At 54.3% G+C, this 24,512-nt stretch overlaps 1 protein-coding gene across 1 annotated transcript in view; it reads left to right on the top strand.

Annotated features, from left to right (window-relative positions):
• The first annotated feature begins 513 nt into the window (after positions 1–513).
• Positions 514–24,512, top strand: part of SHISA6 (shisa family member 6) — a 202,463-nt gene continuing 178,464 nt past the window's right edge. The window contains exons 1-2 of the mRNA XM_056506000.1: positions 514–1,224; positions 15,998–16,158. Of these exons, the coding sequence (XP_056361975.1) occupies positions 539–1,224; positions 15,998–16,158 (847 nt within the window). The 5' untranslated portion in view covers positions 514–538. The remainder of the gene's footprint in view (positions 1,225–15,997; positions 16,159–24,512) is intronic.

The following is a 24,512-nucleotide window of genomic DNA, read 5'->3' as shown; positions in this document are numbered from 1 at the left end:
GTGCCGGGTGCCGGCGGAGCGGCGCGGCGCGGTCCCGGTGATGTCAGGAGCGGACCGGCAGCGGTGGGCGGTCCTTCCCCGGCTCCCGGCTCGGCTCGGCGCCCGCCCCTGCTCCGCGCCCGGCTCGGCGGCGCTCCGCTCCGCTCCGCCCCCGGCTCGGCTCGGAGCGCGGGCAGCCCCGGGCCCCGCTGCAGTCCCGCTCCGGCATGGTAAGGCCGTGGGCACGGGGCGGGCGGGGGCGGGCCGGGCTGCCCGGGGCGCGGCGCGCTCTCACCCTCTCCCCGTCTCTCGCAGCCCCTCGCCGGAGCAGCGCCGGGACCCCGCCGCCTCCAGCCGCGCTCCGCCGCTCGCCGCTCGCCGGCATGAAGCGGGGCGGCCGCCGCTGAGGAGCCAGCGCGGCGGCAGCGGCAGCGGCAGCAGCGGGACCCCCGGCCGCACCCCCGCCCCCGCCCCGCTCCATGGGGCAGCGCCGCGGCCGCTGAGCGCCCACCCCGCCCGCCGCGCCCCCCGCGCTGCGCCCCGCGCCTCGCCCCTCGCCATGGGGCCGCGGCACCTGCTGCTGCCGCTGCTCCTGCTCTCCCTGCAGCTCCTGGCCCTGCTGCTGCTGCCGCTGCCCGCGCAGGCGGCCGGGCCCCCCCGCGCCAAGGGCAACCGGACCCAGGGGGCGGCGGCGGCGCGGCGGACCCCCAAGCCGGGCAAGGAGCTCCTGAACCAGACGCTGGCGGGCCCGGGGGCCGCCGCCCCCACGGCGCTGCCCGGGCGCGGCAAGGGCGCGGGGGGCGGCAAGGCGGCCCCCGGAGGCGGGGGCGGCGGCGGGGGCTCGGCCCCGGCGCACGAGACGTGCTGGGGGTACTACGACGTGAGCGGGCAGTGGGACAAGGAGTTCGAGTGCAACAACAGCCTGACGGGCTTCCGCTACTGCTGCGGCACCTGCTTCTACCGCTTCTGCTGCAACAAGCGCGCCGAGAAGCTCAACCAGAGCCTGTGCCGCAACTACAAGAGCCCCGAGTGGGCCCACCCCACCACGGCCAGCGGCGCCCTGCCCGCCGACGGCGGCGACGGCAGCGATGGGGACGCCAACAAGTACGACCCGGACAAGGACAGCACCAACGCCACCGTCTACATCTCGTGCGGGGCCATCGCCTTCGTGCTCATCGCCGGCGTCTTCGCCAAGGTGGCCTACGACAAGGCGCGGCGCCCGCCCCGGGAGATGAACATTCACAGGTGCGCTCCTCCCCCCGCTCCCGGCGCCCCTTGTCCCCAGGGATGGTCCCTCAGCGAGCGTCCCCTCGGCACAGGCTGCTCCGGGGTTTCACCACCGCACTGCCCGGCCGAGGGTTCTCCTTTCGAGCGCCCGGCCGAGGGGTTCCCGGTTGTGCAGCCTGTCCGAGTGTTTCCCGCTGCATGGCTCCTCCAAGGATTCCACCTTTGGGCTTGCTGTCCAAGGGCTCAGTTTTTACACCGCTGCCCAGGGGTCCTCCCGCCGCACTCCCTGCCCACGGGGTCTCCCTGTCAACCACCCACTCGAGTGTCTGTGCTTTGCTCTGGCTCTCCATGAGTTTCCCGTGCTCCACCTTTCCAAGGGTTTCCCCACTGCCATGACTCTCCAGTGGCTCCTCTTCTGTGCCACCCATCCAAACGATTTCCCACTGTGCTGCCGCTTCGAGGGGTCTCCCCTTGAGTCATTTACTCAAGGGTTTCCCCCTTTGCGAGGGCTGTCCAAGCTTTCCATCTTTGCACCATCCACGAAAGGATTTTCCCTTTCCCTCCTCTGCCCAGGAGTTCCTCCTTCCCACGGTCCGACCAGGGACACCCGCACCCCTCTGGCCGTCCCACTGCCACCTCGGCCCTGTCCTGGTGCCCCGTGCTCTTCTCCCGCGGCCGCGTTCGTGTCTCCTCCCCGTGCGTTCAGCACCGGCTCCGGGACAGCTCCGGGACAGCTCCGGGACAGCTCGGGACTGTTCCCGGATTGTTCCCGGATAATTCCCGGACTGTTCCCGGATAATTCCCGGATTGTTCCCGGACAGCTCCGCGCTGCCCAGCTCCACCAAGAGTCTGTCCCGGAGCTCCACGCGTAGCCGCTCCCGTCCCCCGTCTGCAGCCCGGCATTCCCCTCCTGCCCCCGGCACCCTCCTCTGTCCCCCGACACCCCTTCCTGCCCCCGATACCCCTCCTGCCCCCCGACACCCTCTCCTGCCCCCCGACACCCTCTCCTGCCCCTCGACGCCCCCTCCTGCTCCTCGGCACCCCCTTCTGACCCCCGACACCCCCTTCTGTCCCTCGGCACTCTCCTCTACATCCCAGAACGTCGCACTTGCCTCTCGGCATCCCGTCACCCCTCTCCTGCCCCCCCAAAGCCTCCCTCTGCACCCAGCACCCCTTTTTACCCCTCGGAGCCCCCTCATGTTCTCTGCACCCCGACACCCTCCTCCTGCCCCCCGCAATCTCCCCCAGCATCCCTCGCACTCCTCCTCCTTTCCCCGGGACCCCCGCGCATCCCTCCTGCCCCCAGGCATGCCCCACTGGCCCTGGCACTCCCTCCCTGCACCCGGGATCCTCAGCAACCCCCGAACCCCTCCAAGCCTCCCCCCGCACCCCCGGGCGCAGCAGAGCCGCTCGGACCCCGCGGTGCTGTCCCGCCCGGTGAAGTTTTGGAAGTGCGGAGGGGATGGCTCTGACCCCTGGCGGGGCTCACCCCGCGGCCGCTGGGGCTGTGCGGGGAGCGCTGGTGGCAGGCAGGGCTCTGCACATTCCCGGTTTCGCTCGAGTCCCTCTCCAGCCCCCGGCAGCCTGTCCTTGCCGGCCGGGAGGCGGCTCGGTGTCCCCTCGGCAGCGGTGACAATGACAGCGAGCGCTCGGCGTGGCACACAGAACCCTGCTTCAGAGCTGAAGCTCGGGCGTCTCTAGCAATCCTCCTTTTGGATAAATGCGTGTTCTCTCGCAGTTCATATTTATTTTATGATGAAAAAGTCCCTCCAAATGATGAGTGCTGCTTGCGTGCCACGAATCCGAGAGCTCCCTGTGTCTGAACATAAAAATTGGTGAGAGGCTTCTGTAGAAGAACAGTGCTGAGCATCAGGGGGAAAGAACTTAACTCTAGCAGATAATGCCTCCTGAAAGGATTTTAATGAAGATTTTTTAATCAGAAATCTTGAAGTCATTGACCATGTTTTTAAGGCTGAACTTCAGCTGCAATCAACCAAGACATATTAGAGAAATATTCGTTTTTTGTGAGGGAAAAAGAGATGAGTGACGCAGTTTTTATTTCTTTGGGAAGATGTATTTTATTTAGACTCCTCCCTGCAGTGAGGACAAACAGTGAGGCTGGTTTACACTTGCTGAGGGTCTGGCCCATGTTTTCCACTCCAAATCCCACCTGCCCCTGGTCCCTGCAAGAACACAACTTCACAGTGTCAAAAACTACACCCAGCTGTGCAGAGGCAAGGGTTCTGCAAGTGGCTTAGCCAGAAAATCAGCTCTTTTAAGTCTTTTGTTAACTGAGGGATGGTTCCCCAGCTGCCCAGCTCTTCTGGCTTCAAGGCAACATTGCCTGGGCCTTATCTTCACACTAAATTTGGAAATCTGGGTTGGATGTCCATATGTTACTTCTGCTCCAGCTCCAGCCTGCTGCAGGGTTGGATCCTTCGCCCTTGGAAATCAGAGCCAGTGTTGCCAGACTTGTCTGGATTCTTCCTGATGTTTTCATTTCTTTGATGCTTGCTTTGCTTTATTTAGATAAGTTCTGGTGAAATGATTCACCTGTGTGTAGAGGTATGAATGGCAGATTGAGTGCTCGGGAAGCTTGACTTCCAGAGCATTTTAAGGAGTTGATTGACTTCTATAATATGGTAGCTGGTAAAAGATTATACCTTTCAGAGCTGTGTTACCTGAACTTGATCAACATCACACGAGGGTTTAAATACTGGGAAGTGCATCTCCTGCATTGAGCTGAATGCTCTCAGTGCTCGAAGCAGAATGTAAATAAGAGGAGAGAATTGTTTGTCTTTGTCTCTGACAGCTGCTGGGGAGTAACAGGGAAGGAGGAAAACAGGATGGGCTCAGATATTTCTGTCTGTTTGAGGTCATGTCAGTTGGAGTGAAGTGTAACATCCACAATAATTCTCTGTAGTGATGGTGAGTGCATTAAACCTCAGTGTGCATCCTCTGGGAGGAGGAGAGCAGCAGCATGAGCAGAACTTGGTACAGGGGGCTGGAAAAAGCCTCTTGGGCTAGTATCCCACAGGCAGGGGAGATCAATCAGAACTTCCCTGCACTTCAGCACGGGCAGGATCACACACTGTAAATTTTACTTCCTCGTAAATGCTCGCCGAGCATCCATGTGTGGATGTCATCCCTCTGCTCATTTCTCAGCCAGCTTTTACAGAAAATCCTTATGAACTCACTTAGCAAGAACATTTTGAGGGAGGCAGGGCTCATATAATGTCTTTTGATGGAAGAAGGGTTTACAGATTCAGAGGAGAGCTGTCCCTCTGCTCTGGAAGGAAGGGGCTGTGCGTGTGCAGCTCCGAGCTGGAATCAGCTCCCGTTTCCAGGCACTGCCACGTCCCTTTAAAGCACAGGCACTGCTGTGATGCTGGGCTCAGCAGTGGCACTCACTGAGACAGTTTCTAACAGCAGTTAAATGGAAGTGCTTTGAAAACCAGGAGCTGGAATATTCCTGTTTTACAGAAACGCTTGTAATGCCTTCAGTGGAACTGGATGGTTGTTTTTCTTTTTTTTTTTTTTTTTTTTTTGTAATTGTAGGATCTTTCAGCCTGGCCATATAGAGCTGCCTCTTGCTTTTTGGGTTACACAGCCAGAACTATTGCCAGGCTCCAGGCAGAAGCTGGGGTTGGTTTCTGAGAATTACACCCAGCAACGTTGTGTGTGCTGATAATCTCTCATGCATTGATGAGGACAGTTTGTTTTTGTCTCATTGCCAGGCTTGTTTTCTTTTGTCAAGCATTTCTTAGGTGCAATTTATGAAGTATTTATTTTACTTTCAGTATGGGGATGAGTTAGGGAATGCTTGAACAGGGAATATCAGCTGGTTCTTTCCAAAGCTGGGTGAGTTTTCCATAGCAAGAAGGGGTGTTCTCATTCCGTGGCCATGACCCTGCATCCCCACGCTGCAGAACATAAATAATTCACAGATGTAGCACTGCTCCACGACCCCTGCTTAGCCTCAGCAGCAGCCTCTGCACTTTGCTGAGCTGGGAATGCACAGATTGGAACCTGGATGGAGTTGGCAGCTTGGGATTGAAATATCCCGAGTGCATTCTGCTGGTCAGCTGAGCCAGAGGGACTCAGTGGCAGTGCTGGCCCTGGGGCACTGCTGGGAGCCCAGCTGCTCTCCTGGGAAGCAGCACAGGGATTTTTCCCAGCAAATCAGCTCTGTGTGCTGCTGAAAGGCCTTATCTGGCCTTGCATGGAGGGGTGGGAAAGGGAGAAGGAAACAGGCTCTGTGCTGTGCTTCACTTCACCCTCCTCCCACAGCATCTGTGCTGCTGCAGAGAGGGAAGATATCTGTGCTCCTCTTTAGCCTCTTTGCTTCTCCTGCTCTGGGAGTGATAGGTGACAGCTTTTATAAATGGACATCCTTTCCCCATGCAGAGAGCACAGTTAAATTACCCATCCCTGCTCGTTTCTCTCCGTGCCTCTGAACTCCAGCAGGAACAGGAATGGATGTGTCTGCCCCCAGATCAGGAGGCTGCTGGTCTGTGGGAGCCTGGCTTGCAATGGAGCAGGCTTTGTGTTCCTGCAGGGCCTGTGCTTGCTGAGGGGCTGCTGCAGGGAGCTGCTTTCAGGTGTGAAGGTTATCAGGAGTGCTTTGCTCAGCCCTGGTGTTTGAGAGGGGATCACAGGCAGCTCCTTCAGCTCTGCTCTCACTGCCGAGGGCTGCTGGAGCCAAACAATCAAACTGCCTCTGTCCCCAGGGCAGGGAGGGAGTGCTGTGAACACACCTGGCCACAGGGACTCTACAGAAGGTTTCCTTCCTCGGATGCTGTTCCTGCTTTCAGTCTCTTTCCACTGATGTGTTTTTGTGCTCTGCCTTTTTTCACTCCACTCCGACTCACTCGGGTGCCTTTCAGCTGCTCTTTGCCCTGCTTTGAGTTGTTTAATCCTGATGGTTTCTGAGTCTCTCCTCTGAAGTGCCCTGTCCCTCCCACAGGCACAGAATACAGGGCCACAAGCACAGGTCACACTGAGCTAAGAAAAACCAAAAAAAGTGCAGCCATAACATCTCAGAATCACAGAAACCACAGAATCACAGAATGGATGGGGCTGGAAGGAACCTTAAAGATCATCTCATTCCACCCCCTGCCATGGGCAGGGACACCTTGCACTTGTGACCTCAGAGAAGTTACTCAGAATGAGTTCTGTTTCAAACCAACCCTGCACCACCAGCCCTGCACCTGGCTGCTCTTGGGGTAGCTCCTGAGCAAGGAGAACAGCTGGATCTTGTCCTGTTTGCAGGGTGGATTGTCCAGATGCAGACCCAAATCCAGGCCAGGTGTGTATCTGTGTCCATGTACCTGTACAAATGCACAAAACATTTTTCCTTTTGTTTCACTTCCATGTGCTGGGAAAGCTCCAGTCTGGAGCTCTGGTTGTGGTTTGCAGTTTGATAATTGGGTTTTTTTGATGTGTTTTCCTCTCTGAGTCTATTTTATGAAGAGATTGAGAGCACAGAGGCTGCATGGCCACTGACTTCCTCTGGATGCTTCTGGGCTTCTCCTTTCCCTTTGAACTTCTCCCATTATGAGAGGCCAGGCTCAGAAACCGTGCTGCCTCCACCAAATCATCTCAGTGTCTCTAATTCCCATTTATTTGATATTTTCCTGCTTGCTAATTAACTTTTTCTATTAGTCCAACTCCATCATGAGGTGTCAAGGGAATCCAGTGTAGCTCTGAACTTCTGTTTCTTTTAGTTTTGTAATCTCTTATATCCTTAAGTAGCAGCAGTTGATCTCTGTGCCTTTGGAGATCAGATGCCTTTTAAAATTTCTGTTTCACATAAGATCTGAACTTGCTCAGGAAGATGAGATCAGGGCATTTGTTGCTTGCCTTTGCCCCCACTCACATGGGCTGGCTGGGTTTCCTTAGATCTGTGTGCACTGCATGGCTTGGAGGGCTCAGACATCTCCTTCCCCAGGTGGATAAACACGGAATTAATTCTGCAACAAAGCTGTGCCTCAGCTCTCACCACAGCCTCCTTTGTGGCAAGGGCTCTTCAGAGAGAGTGCAGCTTTCTTCAGCAGGTTCCAAGCCCCTGAGCTGTGAGAGCAGGGATTTGGTGCCCAGGCAGAGCCCTGCACCTTCCCAGGTGTGCTCCCGAAGCCGGGGTTGTGGGACACTCCGGGATTCTTTGTGTCGGGGTAAACGTGCAGGACAAGAGTTAAAGTCTTTGTTAAAGCTAAAGGCTACAATTGCAGTTTGTTATAAAAGGGCAGCTAGGGGCTGCCCCACAGCCACAGAGCGGGTTAAAGAGATAAAGCGGGGAGAGAGAGAGAAGGGGGAGGGTAAAGGGAGTAAAAAGGAGGGAGTAAAAGAGTAAAGGCAGGAGGGAGAGTAGAGAGAGTAAAAAGGAGTAAAGAGAGTGAGTAAAAAAGAGAGCGATTTCCTGTCTACAACACAATAAATCTCCTTCCATGATGAATATTCTGATTTCTACTAACTAATGTAATACAAAGTACAAATTCTACAACATTTACATGCAGCCTATAGGAATCCTTATATTAGCATAATGTGTTAAATTCTAAACTCTAAGATCTAATCTTTGGACCCTGGCAAGTCTTTTGTGACCTTTGGTCTTGCTCTCTGGCCGAGGGCATTGTTTAATCAAGAGAGGATTACCTTCAGGGGCCATCCTATTGTTTCATGGTTATCTAAACGTGGCTTTCATTTCCATTTCATGGTTTCTCTATTCCCAGACTCTGAGCATTCATATTTGCAAGATTCCTGTGTCACCTTCCCCAGCAGTGGGTCTGTTGCTGAGTGTTCCTGAGCATGCAGAGCACAAACAGCAGCAGGACAGGGAGCTGGGCCAGCACAGCATCGTCCCACAGCCCGTCACAGCCAGCAGGACCTGCTGGTTTTGTTTCCTCTCCTTTCTGTGGGCAGGGCTGGGGCTCTGTCCTGTCCTCTGTCCGCTCTCCCAGCACCCCTGATGCCTTTCCTGGGTGTCTCCCAGTTGTTGTGGGCTGGGCTGGCTGGTGAAGGTGGGAGCTGGGCAGGGGGTCACGGGGCTGCTCCCTCCTGCAGCCAGCCCGACCCTTGGTGGCACCTGGGGGACAATCTCCTGCCACTCACTGTCCCAGCTGCAGCTCCTGAGACACCTTCTGTCAGGGTGACATCTCTCTGCAGAGAAACATCCCTTGGAAAGGTTCGTTTTAAGCTTTTAATCACCAAATCTTCACGTACCAGTTTTGTTTTCCTGCTGTGTTCAGAGGAACTGGTGTCACCCATTTGGAGCTCAGTCACTGCTGGAAATTCCCTGAATTCCATGCTCACATCACAGAGATTATTCAGGTTGGACACTGGTGTGAGGTGTGTGAAGTGGTTGTTTTTAGAGCAGGATTAAATTCCAGGAGCTTCCCAAATGTATTTGGCATTAAGATTTCTCAGGAGACATCTGACTTTCCTTGCAATGTGTATTTTTAGGAATTAATATTGACTTACACTTGTGGAAAGGCATCCCAATGTTTAGTATTATTTAGTATATTTAGTATTACTAAACATCCCAATGCTTAGTATTGTTTAGTATATTTAGTATTACTAACCATCTCAAGGTTTAGTATTTTCCCTTCTTTAACTCCATGGGTGAATTCACATGTTGGACACACACACAGAGGTATGGAACCACAGAATCATGGAATGAAGTGAAGGGTCCTACCTGGATCATGCAGCCCAAGCCCTGGCCCTGCACAGACAGCCCAACAATCCCACCCTGTGCATCCCTGAAAGCCCTTTGAGCTCTGCCAGGCACCCCCACACTCCTGTTCAGGCACATGAAAACCATTCCTGGTGCTCCTCCCCAGAACTGCTGCTCTGAGGGATGGGCTGCTGCTGTTCCTGGCAGTGCAGAGCCCAGATTTCTCTTTTGCTGACCTGGGACTGGTGCAGCTCTGGCTCTGCTGAGCCCCTGCACTTCCACAAACAAAGCTCTGCTTTGGCACAGCCTCCCAGGGGGAGCTACAGCAGCAATTCCCTGATGGATCAGCTTGCAGTGCATCCCTGTGATCAATTAATCAATTAACTTGGAGATAAAACCTGGGCAGGGTCAGGGTGATGCCCAGCAGGCAGCAAGGGGGGCATTGCTGATGCCACCTCTGCCCTGCCAGCTGCTGTGTGACACAGCCCAGGGGATGCCATGGGCACCTGGGATGTGGGAACTGGCCAGGAATGGGCACACAGGACACACTGACAGCACATGGGATGTGGGAACAGCCAGGACTGGCCAGCCCTGGGCACTCAGGAGGTGCTGGGAGCACCTGGGATGTGGGAACCCCCAGGAATGGCCAGCCCTGGGCACACAGGAGGTGCTGGGAGCACCTGGGATGTGGGAACAGCCAGGACTGGCCAGCCCTGGGCACTCAGGACTCACTGACAGCACCTGGGATGTGGGAACAGCCCAGGAATGGCCAGCCCAGGGCACTCAGGACATGCTGGGAGCACCTGGGATATGGGAACAGCCCAGAACTGGCCAGCCCTGGGCACACAGGAGGTGCTGGGAGCACCTGGGGTGTGGGAACTGGCCAGGAATGGGCACACAGGACACACTGACAGCACATGGGATGTGGGAACAGCCAGGACTGGGCACACAGGACACACTGACAGCACCTGGGATGTGGGAACAGCCCAGGAATGGCCAGCCCTGGGCACACAGGACCTGCTGGGAGCACCTGGGATGTGGGAACTGGCCATGAATGGCCAGCCCTGGGCACACAGGACACACTGACAGCACCTGGGATGTGGGAACAGCCAGGAATGGCCAACCCAGGGCACACAGGACACACTGACAGCACCTGGGATGTGGGAACTGGCCAGGAATGGCCAGCCCTAGGCACTCAGGACACACTGACAGCACCTGGGGTGTGGGAACTGGCCATGAATGGCCAGCCCTGGGCACTCAGGAGGTGCTGGGAGCACCTGGGATGTGGGAACAGCCAGGACTGGCCAGCCCAGGGCACTCAGGACATGCTGGGAGCACCTGGGATGTGGGAACCCCCAGGAATGGCCAGCCCTGGGCACACAGGACACACTGACAGCACCTGGGATGTGGGAACAGCCAGGACTGGCCAGTTCTGGGCACTCAGGACACGCTGGGAGCACCTGGGACGTGGGAACCCCCAGCACTGGCCAGCTCTGGGCACACAGGACACACTGACAGCACCTGGGATGTGGGAACAGCCAGAACTGGCCAGTTCTGGGCACTCAGGACACGCTGGGAGCACCTGGGACGTGGGAACCCCCAGCACTGGCCAGCCCTGGGCACACAGGACATGCTGGGAGCACCTGGGATGTGGGAACAGCCAGAACTGGCCAGCCCTGGGCACTCAGGAGGTGCTGGGAGCACCTGGGATGTGGGAACCCCCAGCACTGGCCAGCCTTGGGTGTGGTCAGCGTTTGGAGCTTCCCGAGGCTCACAGCAGGTGTGGGGCCAGGAGCCAAGCCATGAATTATTCATGGGCTCCCTCTGGGAGAGGCTGGTGACCGAAATGCTGTCCCTGGGAGAGAGCTGTCCCTCCAGGTGAGCTGGATAAATCCATTTCCTGCAATAACTGCTTCTTGCTTCCCGAGTTAGTAACAGAGCATAGGGGAGTCTTTAACCTGGCTTTTTTTTTTAAGAACTTGTAGTGAAATCCTGGCTGTGCTGAAGTGATTGGAGTTCTGCCACCAGCTCCATCCCCACTCTGCTTTTAGCAGCTCCAGCTCAGCCAGGCACTGTTCTTTTCACTGTGCTGTGCCAGATCCATTTGGTCATTGTCCTTCCATTCTTCCCCAAATTCTTAGGGACTTGGAACAGGAAATTCTGTGTTCTAGCACCCCATTTTAAGGTCTGCATGAGGGAGGATTTTCAGAAGGCAAATCAGTGAAGTTTTGAGCATGTACCCCCTGCACTGCTGGCAATAGGCAGCTCTTCCCAGTGCCTTTCCCACCCAGCATCCACAGACCCCTCACCCCAATCTCACTTCCCTCAGGACACATCCCAGCCTGCTGGAGCTGTCAAAGCTGTGTGCACACCCACCTGTTCATTAGTGTGGGGAATCTGTGGGTATGGGAACATGGGACACTTTCCCAAAAGGCTGTGGGGAGGACAGCAGTGCTCCTTGTGGGAAATTCAGGGAGCAGTTCAGTTCAGGGCTGGGTTAGAGGGGCTGGTCCCTCCCAGCCCTGCAGCTTCACCTTCTCCCTGACTACAAAGCCACATTTTGGGATCAAATCTGCCATTTCCCCTTCTAGCACCAGGCCCCAGCTGATGCCCAGCCTTGCTGCCCCTCTGCTTCCATCCACCCCCTTGATTCCTTTGCATTTACCCCAAATCCTTTTGGTTTTTCCTCCTGAAAATGGCCACAGCTCCTTCCTTACATCGTGGCCCCGGTGTTCACCCTGCTGGGTTTCTTCCCAATGTCCCCAGTTTGTCCAGAGTGCCACGAGAGCCATTCCTGGGGCTGGAGCTGGCCTGGGCTGCCCAGGCACAGGACACACCTGTATGTCCCCTGGCACAGACCAGCCCAGCAGCCTGTCCAGCATCCTGCTGCACTTCAGGGGAACAAAGCCAATGACGTGGGGGAAAGGTGTCACAAGTCCTTATCTGGGGGAAAGGTGTCACAAGTCCTTATCTGGGGGAAAGGTGTCACAAGTCCTTATCTGAGGCAGGGACAGTGCCACTGCCAGCTCCAGCCAGGGAGGTTTGTGTTCCTCAGATAAGAGAGGTGTCGTCACAGGAAGGTTTCTGGAGTGTCTCATATCCCTGTGCAGGTGATTAGGCTGCTGGTGACATCAGTGGCACTAATTGTACCCAAATGGCTGCACACACACAAATATCCCAGTGAGTCTGTTCTCCTGGAGCTTTGCAGTGGGCAGTGAGCCAGCTGGAGCCAGGGGACTGTCACCAACCAAACCCTTCCTCTTTCAGGGGGGACTGACCTCCCACCACCTCGGGCTTTATGGAAATGAACTGGATCCCACTCAGCACCGTGACTGAACCAGCACAGAACGAACCAGCTCCATCCAGGCTGGGCTGTCTCCTCCTCTCCACCTCTCATGTTTTGTTCTGCTGCTTCTGAAGAGTCTTTTCCCCTCTGTTAACATGGGGAGGGTGAGGAGTGAGCACCCAGGACACCCAGGCTGGGCTGTTTAGGGGATGAGGAGGTGACAGCTCCAGCACTGCTGAGCTCACATTGCCTTAGTCACACACACAAACCAGGCAGGGCTGCCTTGGACCCTTCTGCTCAATTTGTCTCATGCATGGTCTGACAGGACAGGCATCACTTTTCTGGGATTTCTTCACTATGTCTGGGAGTGAAGGTCTCCTCCCTTACAGGTGTCTGGCACCCAAAATAATTTCCTTGTTGTGACCATCAACCAACCCAGAGAGCAGCTCTTGTTACCATCCCTCCAGGAAGAAAACCAAAATGGGTTTAAATTTGTTCTGCCAGGTACCTCAGCTGTGCACTTGTTTGTGGCAAGGATCAAAGACTGAAATGTACTTCTGGACTCAGGGTTTTATCCTGGTAGAGGGCAGCAGGCTCTGGGTTGGGAATGTCTGGGAGGACTCAGACTCTCCCTTCTCACCAGCTTCAGTTGTCCCAGGGAACGTTCACTTGAATGATCTCAGTTATTTTTAAGGAAGGGATGTAAAACCTCCATGCAGGAGGCAGGGAAGGTGATGTCATAGGGCAGCATCAAACCCACTCAGGGAGAAACAATGCCAGGAGAAGGGAGCAGAACGAGGAGAGGCAGCCTGACCTGCAGTGCAAGGTGGGCTGAGACTCCATCTGAGCAGAAATCAGGTCGGGAGGGGTCTGTGGAGGTCCCTCCTGCTGTTAAACAAGGCCAGCCTCAATAGAGGGGACAGTCCAGGGCCTTTTCCAGCTGAATTCCATCTCCAGGGGTGGAGACCCCTCAGCCTCCCTGGATCCCTGCTCCAGTGTTTTGCTGTCCCACTGTGATTGTTCCTGTCAAACCATTTTGTCTCCCTTGCCAGCTCTGTGAACAGCCCTGCTGTGTCCCCTCTGCTGGGTGTAGGGTCTCTTTTAGCCTCTTCTGCTCAGGCTAAACTCAGTTTTGGTTTGTTCTGTCCCATTTCCATACCCCCAGTCCCTCCAGCTCCCAGTGTGTGCCCCACCCCACCCTGCCCTCTCCGAGTCCCTGCCTTGGCTGCTGCCATTAGAACAGGTGGAATGAAGTGGTTTGGGGTTATCCACCCTGCTTTAGTGTGGTGTGAGTTCTGTGAGTGATTGCACTCTCAGAGTGCCTTGGGTGAGTGTCCAAAAGGAGCCCAAGCCACTGTGGGCCAGTAAATAATGGTGCAAACGCAGAGTGTGACTGAAAGGTGGCTCTCAGTGTTTCTGTACTGCAGGTGCCATTACATGGTCACTGATGGTTAATACACCTTGGAGGTTCCTTCCAAGGGCTCCATCTGCTGACCTGCTGTCTGTGGAAGATGGGATGGCTGCAGCTGGGTGTGCTGGGGTGGTGCCAAACAGGCAGAGCCCCCCCAGCCTCCCAGGCAGCAGGCTGGGCTGCAGAGGGGAGGCTCTGCCCTGGAACAGCCACCAGGGTCACTGGGGGGAGTGAATCCTCTCCTCCTGTGCTGTCACACAGGCAGGAGCCTCAGGACCAGCCTCAGGTCCTTGTTCTGCCTCTCTCCATGGCCTTGGGCCAGGAGCCAAAGTGTCAAAACTGTCCTGTAGGTTAGGGACAAGTTAGGGACACCTCTGGCATGGCTGGGAGTGGTGGGGAGCACCCACAGCTCTGTGTCAGTCAGGAGGGAGGAACCCAGCAGCTCTGGGGCAGCACCAAACACTCCTCACCCCACACCAGTTCCTCTTCCTCCCCCCACACCAGTTCCTCCCCCCACACCAGTTCCTCCCCCCACACCAGTTCCTCCCCCCAACACCAGTTCCTCACCCCAACACCAGTTCCTCACCCCAACACCAGTTCCTCACCCCACAGCAGTTCCTCACCCCACAGCAGTTCCTCACCCCAACACCAGTTCCTCACCAACACCAGTTCCTCACCAACACCAGTTCCTCACCCCACACCAGCTCCTCACCAACACCAGTTCCTCACCAACACCAGTTCCTCACCCACACCAGTTCCTCACCAACACCAGTTCCTCAGCACCACAGCAGTTCCTCACCCCACAGCAGTTCCTCTTCCTCACCCCACACCAGTTCCTCACCAACACCAGTTCCTCACCCCACAGCAGTTCCTCACCAACACCAGTTCCTCACCAACACCAGTTCCTCACCAACACCAGCTCCTCACCCCACACCAGTTCCTCACCCCACAGCAGCTCCTCACCCCACACCAGCTCCTCACCCCACAGCAGCTCCTCCCTCCCTCAGGGGCAGACAGAAGCAGTCCAGGCCTGGCACAAGGCTCAGCTCCCCTCTCCCATGGCTGCCACCTTCTCCTCTCTCTGGGCCTGGCTCAGCACAGTCTGTGCTCTCCTGTCCTTGCAAACACCAATCCCTTCACCCCAGGAGGATCAGTCTGTGTGCACACACAGAAATCCCAACACTGGTTGGTTACAGCCTCCAGGTCTGCTCTCTCTACAGCCAATAAATAGTCAAAAAAAGGTAGAAATATCCTGATTCTGTACAGGCTGGTGCTGAACTAATGTGATCCTCCTCGGGAGCCTCTGAGATCCTCCAAGAGTTCCTTCTGTGGAGCACATTAGTGTTGCAATCCATTATGCACAGGGACAGGAGTCTGGAGAGGAAATGATTTGGAAAATGGAACAGACCCAGGTCCCAAACTATTTCTCATCTGAAAGCCCAGAAATGTGGCATTTAAGGGATGCCAGTGGATATGAGCAACACTTGTTAATGTGTAATGAGGGGATGTCTCCTCCTGACACCTTCCCTGGGACCTGAGTCACATGTGTGACTGCACACATGTTCCCTGTGCTAGGAGAACAGAGCTTTCCAAACTCCATCCCCTTTCAAGTGCCACTGTCCCTACAGCCCACACAAGCCACCCCTTTCCTGCTTTTCCCAAGGCTCAGGAGAGAACCTGGGGCTGCTTAGGAAAATCAGAGCACTTCACACAGTAATTATTTCACTGTGTCCATGGTACTCACAGAGGGGGGAAAAATCTTGGACTGTCCAAGGGGAAAACACTGGCTGCAGCTGAACTGGGTGGCATTGCTTTTTCCTGGGAACAGCAGGGAGAACTCAGCCATTAAACAGCCCCAGATGGGCACAGAGCTCCAGGTAGGCTCAGAGCTGTGTTGACAGCAGCCCCTGGGAGCTGCTTAATCCATTTTTCTGGCTCTCCTTTCAAAAACCCTCCCAGCACTGCTGAGGTTTGAGCTTTGTGCAGAAAAAAACAGGGATTTCAGGATGTGGGGGGATCACACTCCTGATCTGAGTCAGTTTTAAGAGTTTGGCTTAGGCAGGGCAGTTTTGGAGTCACTTTTTGGAGGTGCCAGGGCTGGGGGCAGCAGTGGCTCCTGATGGAGGCAGTGCCAGGAGCAGTTTGTGTGCTCTGGGAAATGCTGGAGAGAGACCATAACCCTGGGCTGGAGTGGATTAGAGGGAGCAGATGAGATACAAACAATAGCCAGGCAAGCCTGGAAACACTTGCAGCACATACACAGAAACAGAGCTTTTAAACCATATATTTTATTATTACTGCTATCACTGCCTTATTCTCTGTTGATGGTAGAAACTCAGCTACTTCTGGATCCTCAGACTGTGCAAATACTGAATTCTAGCTGTGTGAAAATACATTTTTTCCCTTTTTTTTTCTGTCTCCCCAGGGCTCTGGCCGACATCCTAAGGCAGCAGGGACCAATCCCAATCGGACACTGTGAAAGAGAGACTATCTCGGCCATAGATACCTCCCCCAAAGAGAACACCCCAGTCAGGACCTCCTCCAAAAACCATTACACCCCAGTGCGCACCTCCAAGAGCAACCCAGGTGAGTGCTGCCTGTGCCAGCAGCCCTGTGTGCCTGCAGCTTTGTGAACAAATGGGGATGGCAAACGGCAGCAGGAGGCCAGGGATGGCTGGGGATGGTCCTTTCAGGTTTCTGCTGAGCACAGTGGTTCTCCTCGCCAGGCATTTTAAAAATTCACGACTGCTGGGGCTGGAATGCAGGCTGGAGCTGCTGAGGGTGTTGAGCTGTGTGTTTCCTGCAAAACAGGCACTGCTGGGCTCCCTGCTAACCTGGTGCATGGTGCAAGAAAGAATGGTTTATTGAAGGGAGCCATGGCTTTAAATAAGACACTTTGTGAAAAACAAAATACTGACAGTTCATTGGTCAGAGAAGGAGACACCTCCTGTCCCAGGCTTCTCACAGATCCAGCAGCTGTTTGCCTTTTGTTATAATTCTTTATGTTTACAGTACAGAAAAGTCTCTAGCTTGGGAAAAGCCCTAGCTGAGCCTGAGAAAGCTAGACTGGAAAAATCCTTTAAGATTCTCCCAGGGCCTGTGATGGCCACACCCTGCACACAGCAGCTGAGGAGAGAGGATTCCAAAGGGCTGCCTTGTTCAGGCAGGTGAACTGCAGGGATGGGACAGTGACCAGAGGGATCCCAGCAGCTCAAAGAGGTGCTCCAAGAGCACTGGGCTGGGAATTAGGGCATCTGTTGGGTTGCTTTCAGCTTCTTTTCATTAAAAAAAATTGAATTATTTTTGCCTTGATTTCCCCAGTGGCCCAGGGGTTGCAGCCTCTTGGCCACAGACATTGTTCTGATTTATTTCATGCTGCATGGATGGGTAATTGTCATTGTTCAGTGGGGTGTGGCAGGGTCCCCCTCATTGCTGGGCTGCCTGTGGGACTCTCCTGCACCAAGCTGTGCCCTCCTCCCTCACAGGCTGTCCAGCTGCCTGGGGAAGGTTCTGGTGGCAATTCCTGCCCTGTCTCACCTGGTTCTGCCCCTGGTTCCTGTTCTGGAAGGTTCTGGTGGCAATTCCTGCCCTGTGTCACCTGGTTCTGCCCGTGGTTCCTGTTCTGGAAGGTTCTGGTGGCAGTTCCTGCCCTGTCTCACCTGGTTCTGCCCGTGGTTCCCCCTGGGGAAGGTTCTGGTGGCAATTCCTGCCCTGTCTCACCTGGTTCTGCTCATGGTTCCTGTTCTGGAAGGTTCTGGTGGCAGTTCCTGCCCTGTCTCACTTGGTTCTGCCCCTGCTTCCCCCTGGGGAAGGTTCTGGTGGCAGTTCCTGCCCTGTGTCACCGGTTCTGCCCGTGGTTCCTGTTCTGGAAGGTTCTGGTGGCAATTCCTGCCCTGTGTCACCGGTTCTGCCCGTGGTTCCTGTTCTGGAAGGTTCTGGTGGCAATTCCTGCCCTGTGTCACCTGGTTCTGCCCGTGTTCCCCCTGGGAAGGTTCTGGTGGCAATTCCTGCCCTGTGTCACCTGGTTCTGCCCCTGGTTCCTGTTCTGGAAGGTTCTGGTGGCAGTTCCTGCCCTGTGTCACCTGGTTCTGCCCCTGGTTCCTGTTCTGGAAGGTTCTGGTGGCAATTCCTGCCCTGTCTCACCTGGTTCTGCCCCTGGTTCCTGTTCTGGAATGTTCTGGTGGCAATTCCTGCCCTGTGTCACCTGGTTCTGCCCATGGTTCCTGTTCTGGAAGGTTCTGGTGGCAATTCCTGCCCTGTGTCACCTGGTTCTGCCCGTGTTCCCCCTGGGAAGGTTCTGGAGGAAGCAGTGGGAGCTGTGGGCTCAGCTGGCTCAGCAGGGCTGGTCTGGACTGTCTGAAGGGTTTTGGTGCAATGTCCTCAGCCTGTGCAGGCAGCCCAGGTGACAGTGCCCTCTGCAGCCTCCCCTGCTGCTGGGAACAGAACACATTCCCTGAGAACTGAGGATTCCTTTGCTTTCCCATTTTCAGCCCAAAACCTGGGAGCCCTGTGACCTTGTGTGTAATTTGGGATCTGTGAGATAAACCCTTGGTCTGAGAACAGCCTTGAGGTGAACTGTGTGGAAGAGAGAGGTGATTCTGCCTGTCTGGGGCTTGGAACTGGCTCTGGAGAGGATTTGTGGTTGTACCCCAGGGTAGAAACACAAGGAATGAGGGATTATGGCCAGTGAGCAGGGGACAGCTGTGACATCACCCTTAGGGGACAAGGGTCCAGAGGATGACACCTGAGGGCTGGGGGAGCTGGGAAGGGGCTCAGCCTGGAGAAAAGGAGGCTCAGGGGGAACTTGTGGCTCTGCACAACTCCCTGCCAGGAGGGGACAGCCGGGGGGGTCGGGCTGTGCTCCAGGAACAGGGACAGGAGGAGAGGGAACGGCCTCAGGCTGGGCAGGGCAGGCTCAGGGTGGATCAGCAGCAGGAATTTCCCCATGGAAAGGGAGCTCAGGAATTGGAAATGCCCAGGGAGGGCTGCAGTGCCCATCCCTGGGGGTGTCCAAGGAAGGTCTGGATGTGGCACTCAGAGCTCTGGGCTGGGGACAAGGTGGGGATGGGGCACAGCTTGGACTCAATAATCTCAGATGCCTTTTCCAGCCTTGATAATCCTGGGATAATTGAGGATAATAATAATAATCTATGGCATGAACACCTTCTGGAGACCCTCTGTCTCTTCCCCCTGGCTCCCATTGCTCACTCAGGGCACACAAACCCCGAGGAAGGTGCAGAAGGAATTCTTTGCTCACAGCAGGAGAGACCAGCTGGGTGCTGGAAATCTGCCTTAGGTGTGTTCAGGCACTGGCAAACCTGAGAGGACAGAGATGGGAATGTTTGGAGGGGAATTGCTGACTGCAGCCTCTGCCTGTTGTCTGTGGGGAGCTGAGGATTCCAAGAGGTTTTTAAGACTTCCTAGTGCAGAAGTGAGGCACAGAAGGATGCCAGGAGCAGAGCACAGAGAGGTGACCAAACCATCACATTGCAGAGGGACAGCCCCAGCCAGGAGCTGCTGGGACAAGAGATCAAGGCAAAGAGGCTCAGAGAGGAAAGGCAGGGTGTGAATAGCACCCAGCTTTGCTTGGGTTTATGCCTGGAAAGGCTGACCTGGAACAGAGACTAAAGGAATAAAACCAGTATTTATTGAAAGGATGCATGTTGGGCAGTGCAAAAGCTTGGGCTGCACCCAAATAAAATCCCAGTCACAAGTCTTTGCACTTTTATAAGTTTTGGTTCATCTAGACATTGGGGTCAATTATCCAACTAAGTCTCACTCCCCTGGCTTGCCCCCTTCCCTTTGCCATTGTTTATGATTTTTGGGTACCAGTTGTCCTTGATTCTCCAGCTGGGAAGGGACTGTTTGTCACCACCCTGTGAAGAGAATTTACTAACACTTAACATAAAGTTTCAGAGTTACACACCAAGCAGCAGAGAACCTGAAAAAGACAAAAGCTAAAACCCAAAGCATCATTTCCCTGCTGCCTTGGGTGGTGTTTGCCCAGGCTGTGAGAGGGGGAAAGGCCATCAGAGTCCTGCTGGAACAGTTCAGTAAAAGAAAACATGCCCAAAGGCACAAGGCACTGGGTCCTGCTCCCTCGGGGCAGCAGCTGGGCTGAGCCCTCTGCAGCCCTGCCCAAAAGAACTTGTTCTTGGCTCAGCTGTGGCCACCATCACCTCATTCATCATGGCAGACAGAAAGCTGATCACTTAGAGAGATCATAAAACAGCTTTACAGTGATGTGTGCTTGTAATGCTTTCTTGTAATGTTTTATGGTCAGAGCAGGGCAATGCTCTGTGGTGTCTGTGCTCAGTTACTGAGCTGAACTTCAGATTATTGTTGGGATTAGGAAACTGCAAAAAGTGGATGCTGAAATCTTTCAGTTGGGAAGAAGTAAAACTTGGGGAACAAGTATGTGTTGTAGTAAATAGAATATAGCTGGTCAGCCTTGGTGTGGAGTAGAAAATCACCAATGTTTGTTTTCTGGGGAGAAGGGGAAGAAAAAGAAAAAAAAAAAAAAGAAGGAAATAGGGACAGCTGGAGGAAAAAGAGGTGGTAATATGGAATAGTAGAATCCAGGCAAGGCACTGCTCACTGGTGCTGCAAATTGGCTGAAGGAGCCCACAGCTGTAGGGCTGTTTTTGGAAAGCAGCAGGTCTGGTGGCTGTGGCTTGTCTGAGGAGCCAGAGGAGGAGAGGCTAAGCAGCCAGAAAGGATTGTCCTCACTGCACACCAGCTGATTGAGTTCTGTGTTTGTTTGACTTGGAACTTTTGTTTCCAAACTTATAATTGGAAGGGTGCCCCTAAGTCTTGCTAAATAAACCTTGGCTTCATTTTTCCATTAGGCTGGCTTGGTGTCAGTGAGCAGGATGATTGTGGGTGACAGTGACAAATGGAGGTGGGCTGTGCCTGAGGCTGCAGAGCCCCAGCAGAGCAGCCTGAGCAGGTTCTGCCCAGGGCAGGGTGGAGAGGAGCCCATCTCCCACTGCCAGCTGCTGCTCCAGCTGAATTCCAGACTGCTTTGGGTTGGGAGGGATCTTACAAACCTCCTGTGCCACCCCTCCATGGCAGGGACACCTCCACTGTCCCAGCTGCTCCAGCCCCAGTGTCCAGCCTGGGCACTGCCAGGATCCAGGGGCTCTGGTGCCATCACCACCCTCACAGGGAGGAATTATTTCCTTAAATATCTGATCTAGATCTACCCTCCTTCAGCTCAAGACCATTATCTCTTGTCCTGTCCCTCCACCCTTTGTAAAGAGTCTTTCTCCATCTTTCCTGCAGCCCCCTTCAGCTCCTGGAAGGTCACAGTCAGGTCACCCCAAAGCTTCTCCTCTCCAGGCTGAGCACTCTCAGCTCTCCCAGCCTGTGAATGTTTTTGAAGGCCTTTCAAAATGCTTGAAATATTTCTGGGCTTCAAAAGGTATTTGAAAGCCTCTTGGAACTCCAATGCAAAGGGTTGGTTTGCTTTTCCAGAATGTGGCAAAGCAAAGCTGTGAAAGATGCACAGAGCTGGGCCCATGGAGCTCTCTGAGTGCCCTGGAGCAGAGGGGGGCCAGGCTCATCTCATGGCTCTTCTACAAGCCAAGGACAAACCACAGATGACCCCAAGGAAGGCTTTGAAACATCTGGCTGGTGTAAATCACAGTTCTGGGTTTACTAAATCCTTATGGATCAGGGGGACTGAAATCCTGCCCCACAGCTGGTACAAATCTCTGATCCTGCAGACAGGATGTGTCTGAAGTGTTCCTTTGTCCTCAGCCTTTCCTGGCTCTTCCATACTGACTCTTCTTTTTCCATGCAGCTCTCCTGGTATCTATCCCAGCCTGGGAGAAAAGGGATATTCAGGACCATTTGGAAATCCAAACCTGTTCAGGATAGGGATGTCCCTGTCACCCTTGTGAAATGCTTTCAGCATTGAAGGGTCCCCAGGTGTCCCCTGCTCCAGCATGAGGCAAGGAGGAAAATCTGTGCCTGGAATGCTGGTACCTCTGAGCAGGAGGCAATGACAAGACCTTTTTGTAGGAGGAAAGACTCTGGCCTAGATTTACATTCTGTTGGCCTCTGCATTCTCAGAATATCCACTTGTCTCTCCAAGGGGATGCACTGGTCTGGATCCAGCTCCAGAGGTGCCAGGGAAGGGCTGACCACAGGGAGACTTTTCCCAGGGTTAGAATCTTCTGCTCTTCACCTGTGCTGGGGACAGCAGGAGCTGCAGGTGTGGAGAGGAGCTCAGTGCCAGGATCACCACTTGGAATGCAGCAAACAGCACAGGCTGGTGCTCTGATTAGCCTGATCTATCTGGGGAAGGCTTTTAATAAGCCATTGGAGTCAGGGTGTTCCAGGGATGGATGCATTCAAAGTGCTGCTTTCAGCAGTGCCTCGCACCCAGAGGCACATTCTGAGCTCCTTCTGAATGTCAGCAAATGCAGGAGAGCCCTTTAATCTTCATGGAAACTGTGGCAAACATCTCCAGCCAAACCCAGAGCAGCATGGGGAGCACTTCCACCCTGAGCACCACATGGGGAAGGGGCTCAGCCCCTGGCCCTGCTCCCTGGGCTCAGGGGGCTGTGGTCCTTTCCTAAAGCCAGGGGATCCACATTCATTTCAGATTATCAATGCCTTCCCCTAAAGCCAGGGGATCCACATTCATTTCAGATTATCAATGCCTTCCCCTAAAGCCAGGGGATCCACATTCATTTCAGATTATCAATGCTTTTCCTAAAGCCAGGGGATCCACATTCATTTCAGATTATAAATGCTTTTCCTAAAGCCAGGGGATCTAGATTCATTTCAGATTATCAATGCTTTTCCTAAAGCCAGGGGATCCACATTCATTTCAGATTATAAATGCTTTTCCTAAAGCCAGGGGATCTAGATTCATTTCAGTTTATCAATGCTTTTCCTAAAGCCAGGGGATCCACATTCATTTCAGATTATAAATGCTTTTCCTAAAGCCAGGGGATCCAGATTTATTCCAGGTTATCAATGCCTTTCCCTAAAACCCCAGGGGATCCAGATTCATTCCAGGTTATCAATGCTTTTCCTAAAGCCAGGGGATCCAGATCCATTCCAGGTTATCAGTGCTTTTCCTAAAGCTCTGGGGGATCCAGATCTATTCCAGGTTATCAATGCCTTCCCCTAAATCCCAGGGGATCCAGATTCATTCCAGGTCATCAATGCCTTCCCCTCATCCATCCTTCCTCCTTTCCCCTCTCCCTTCCCCCAGATCAGCTGGGCTCTGCTTCAAACTGCTTCCTTTCTTCACTCACGGAATTAGCGAGCTTCTCCCCCAAATCCCCAGCAACTCTTTGAATTAATTTGCCGAGGATCAGTGCAGGGATGTGTGTGGAAGGCGTTCCAGTCCCTGCTGTTCGCAGTTTGTGTTGTCATTTACAGCTGTTCAGGGGAATACAAAGCAGGTGTAAAACGATCCCCCGGTCGTTTCCAGCCCCTGCACTGTGCTGTGAGAAACTACTTAAGGTGCAGGTGGGTGAAGAATTAGGGAAACCACCTGGAAAACACCCAGAGTGTTCTAGGAACGGGGTTTTTCTTTTCTCCATACTCCTCTTGCCATTCCCTGACATTTGAAAAGAAAGGAACAGCACCAGCTTTGGAACCTTGAGGATTTGTAGGAGCTGAGGCAAGTCAGAGCCACTCCATCTGCTTTTCCTGCCAGCACATCCCAGGGCATGGAAAGCCCCAGTGCTTCCCTCCCAGAAAAATCCCAAAGGCATCCCAAAGCATTTTCTGAGCCACCCCAAAATGTCAGAGATTCTTTCTCAGAACATTTTCAAGGGGAAGAGTTACTCAGTGTCCTGGCACATGAAATATCATTGCCAAGGGGAGGATGGGTCCAGCAGGGTGGGGAGAGCTGGATGCTGCTGGGATGGGGGAGCTGAGAGCACACCACTGCTCTGTCCTGTGGGGTGCAGGATTTAGGATCCTCAACCTGGACACCCTGTCCTGTGGGGTGCAGGATTTAGGATCCTCACTTCCACCTGCCTGCACAGTGATGCTCCTCCTGCATCTCCCCATGGGCTCCTTCGATCCTGTGTCCTCAGCCAGCCTGAGCTTGGAAAGCAGCTTCCAGTGCTCACTGGAAAGTTGGAATATTGTCCCAGCCAGCTCTAGAACCCAGAGGAGCACAGAGAAGGGATTGGAAAGGCAGGAGAAGGAGCTGGAATCAAACTGCTTAATTGCCCTGGTTCCAAATGGATCTGTTTAAATGCTAAAAATATTTCTTTGCTTATCTTTTCTTAACCTGCTGCTTTGAGCACCCAAGCTCCCCCTTGCACAGCTGCCAGGGGCTGGGGCATGTTGAGCTGGGGGAGTTTGGCTGCCCAGGAGCCCAGAGCCTCCTCCTTCCCTCAGCCACACCAGGGCCTGCTGCCTCTGGATATTGGTTTGTTCTGCTCTCCTGAGCCTTTTACTGAGCTGGGAAGTTTTAGGGTAATCTGTGTAAAAGAACCTCTGGGGAAACTCTGCCCCACTAACAAGGCACAGGAGACAATAAAATATCCCCAGTGCAAATTTATTTGCCAGTGAACTTGCTGGGGGCTGAAAAGCAGCAACATTTGCAGTAATTTCTTGAGTCTCATTCCCAAATATCCCCCGTGACTGATGTCAGGGGTTTGTGTGTTAAAGCAGCTAACAAGTGACAAATCTGAAAAAAAGATTGACAAAAGCAATCAGGAAGTCTGGCTGTTGTGGGGAAACAAAGGAGGAGTGGAAGGTGTGAGTGTGTGCACACAGAGGGGATAATGACACTCTGTAATGACAGCTGTGGCATAGCTGCAGCACCCAGAGCCACGGGACAAACCCCAGGTGCTGCTCCAAGAGTTTTGGGGAATTGAGCATTCCTTGGGCAGAGAGCAGCCCAGAGCCACAGGGCCAGCACGGGGCTTATCAGCCGGGTGGCATCTGCAAACTGGGGGTTA

This window comes from Oenanthe melanoleuca, chromosome 18 (genome assembly GCF_029582105.1).
Source record: "Oenanthe melanoleuca isolate GR-GAL-2019-014 chromosome 18, OMel1.0, whole genome shotgun sequence".
Lineage (NCBI taxonomy): Eukaryota > Metazoa > Chordata > Aves > Passeriformes > Muscicapidae > Oenanthe > Oenanthe melanoleuca.
Note: the sequence above shows the minus strand (reverse complement) of the source record. Positions and strands in the feature narration are given on the sequence as shown.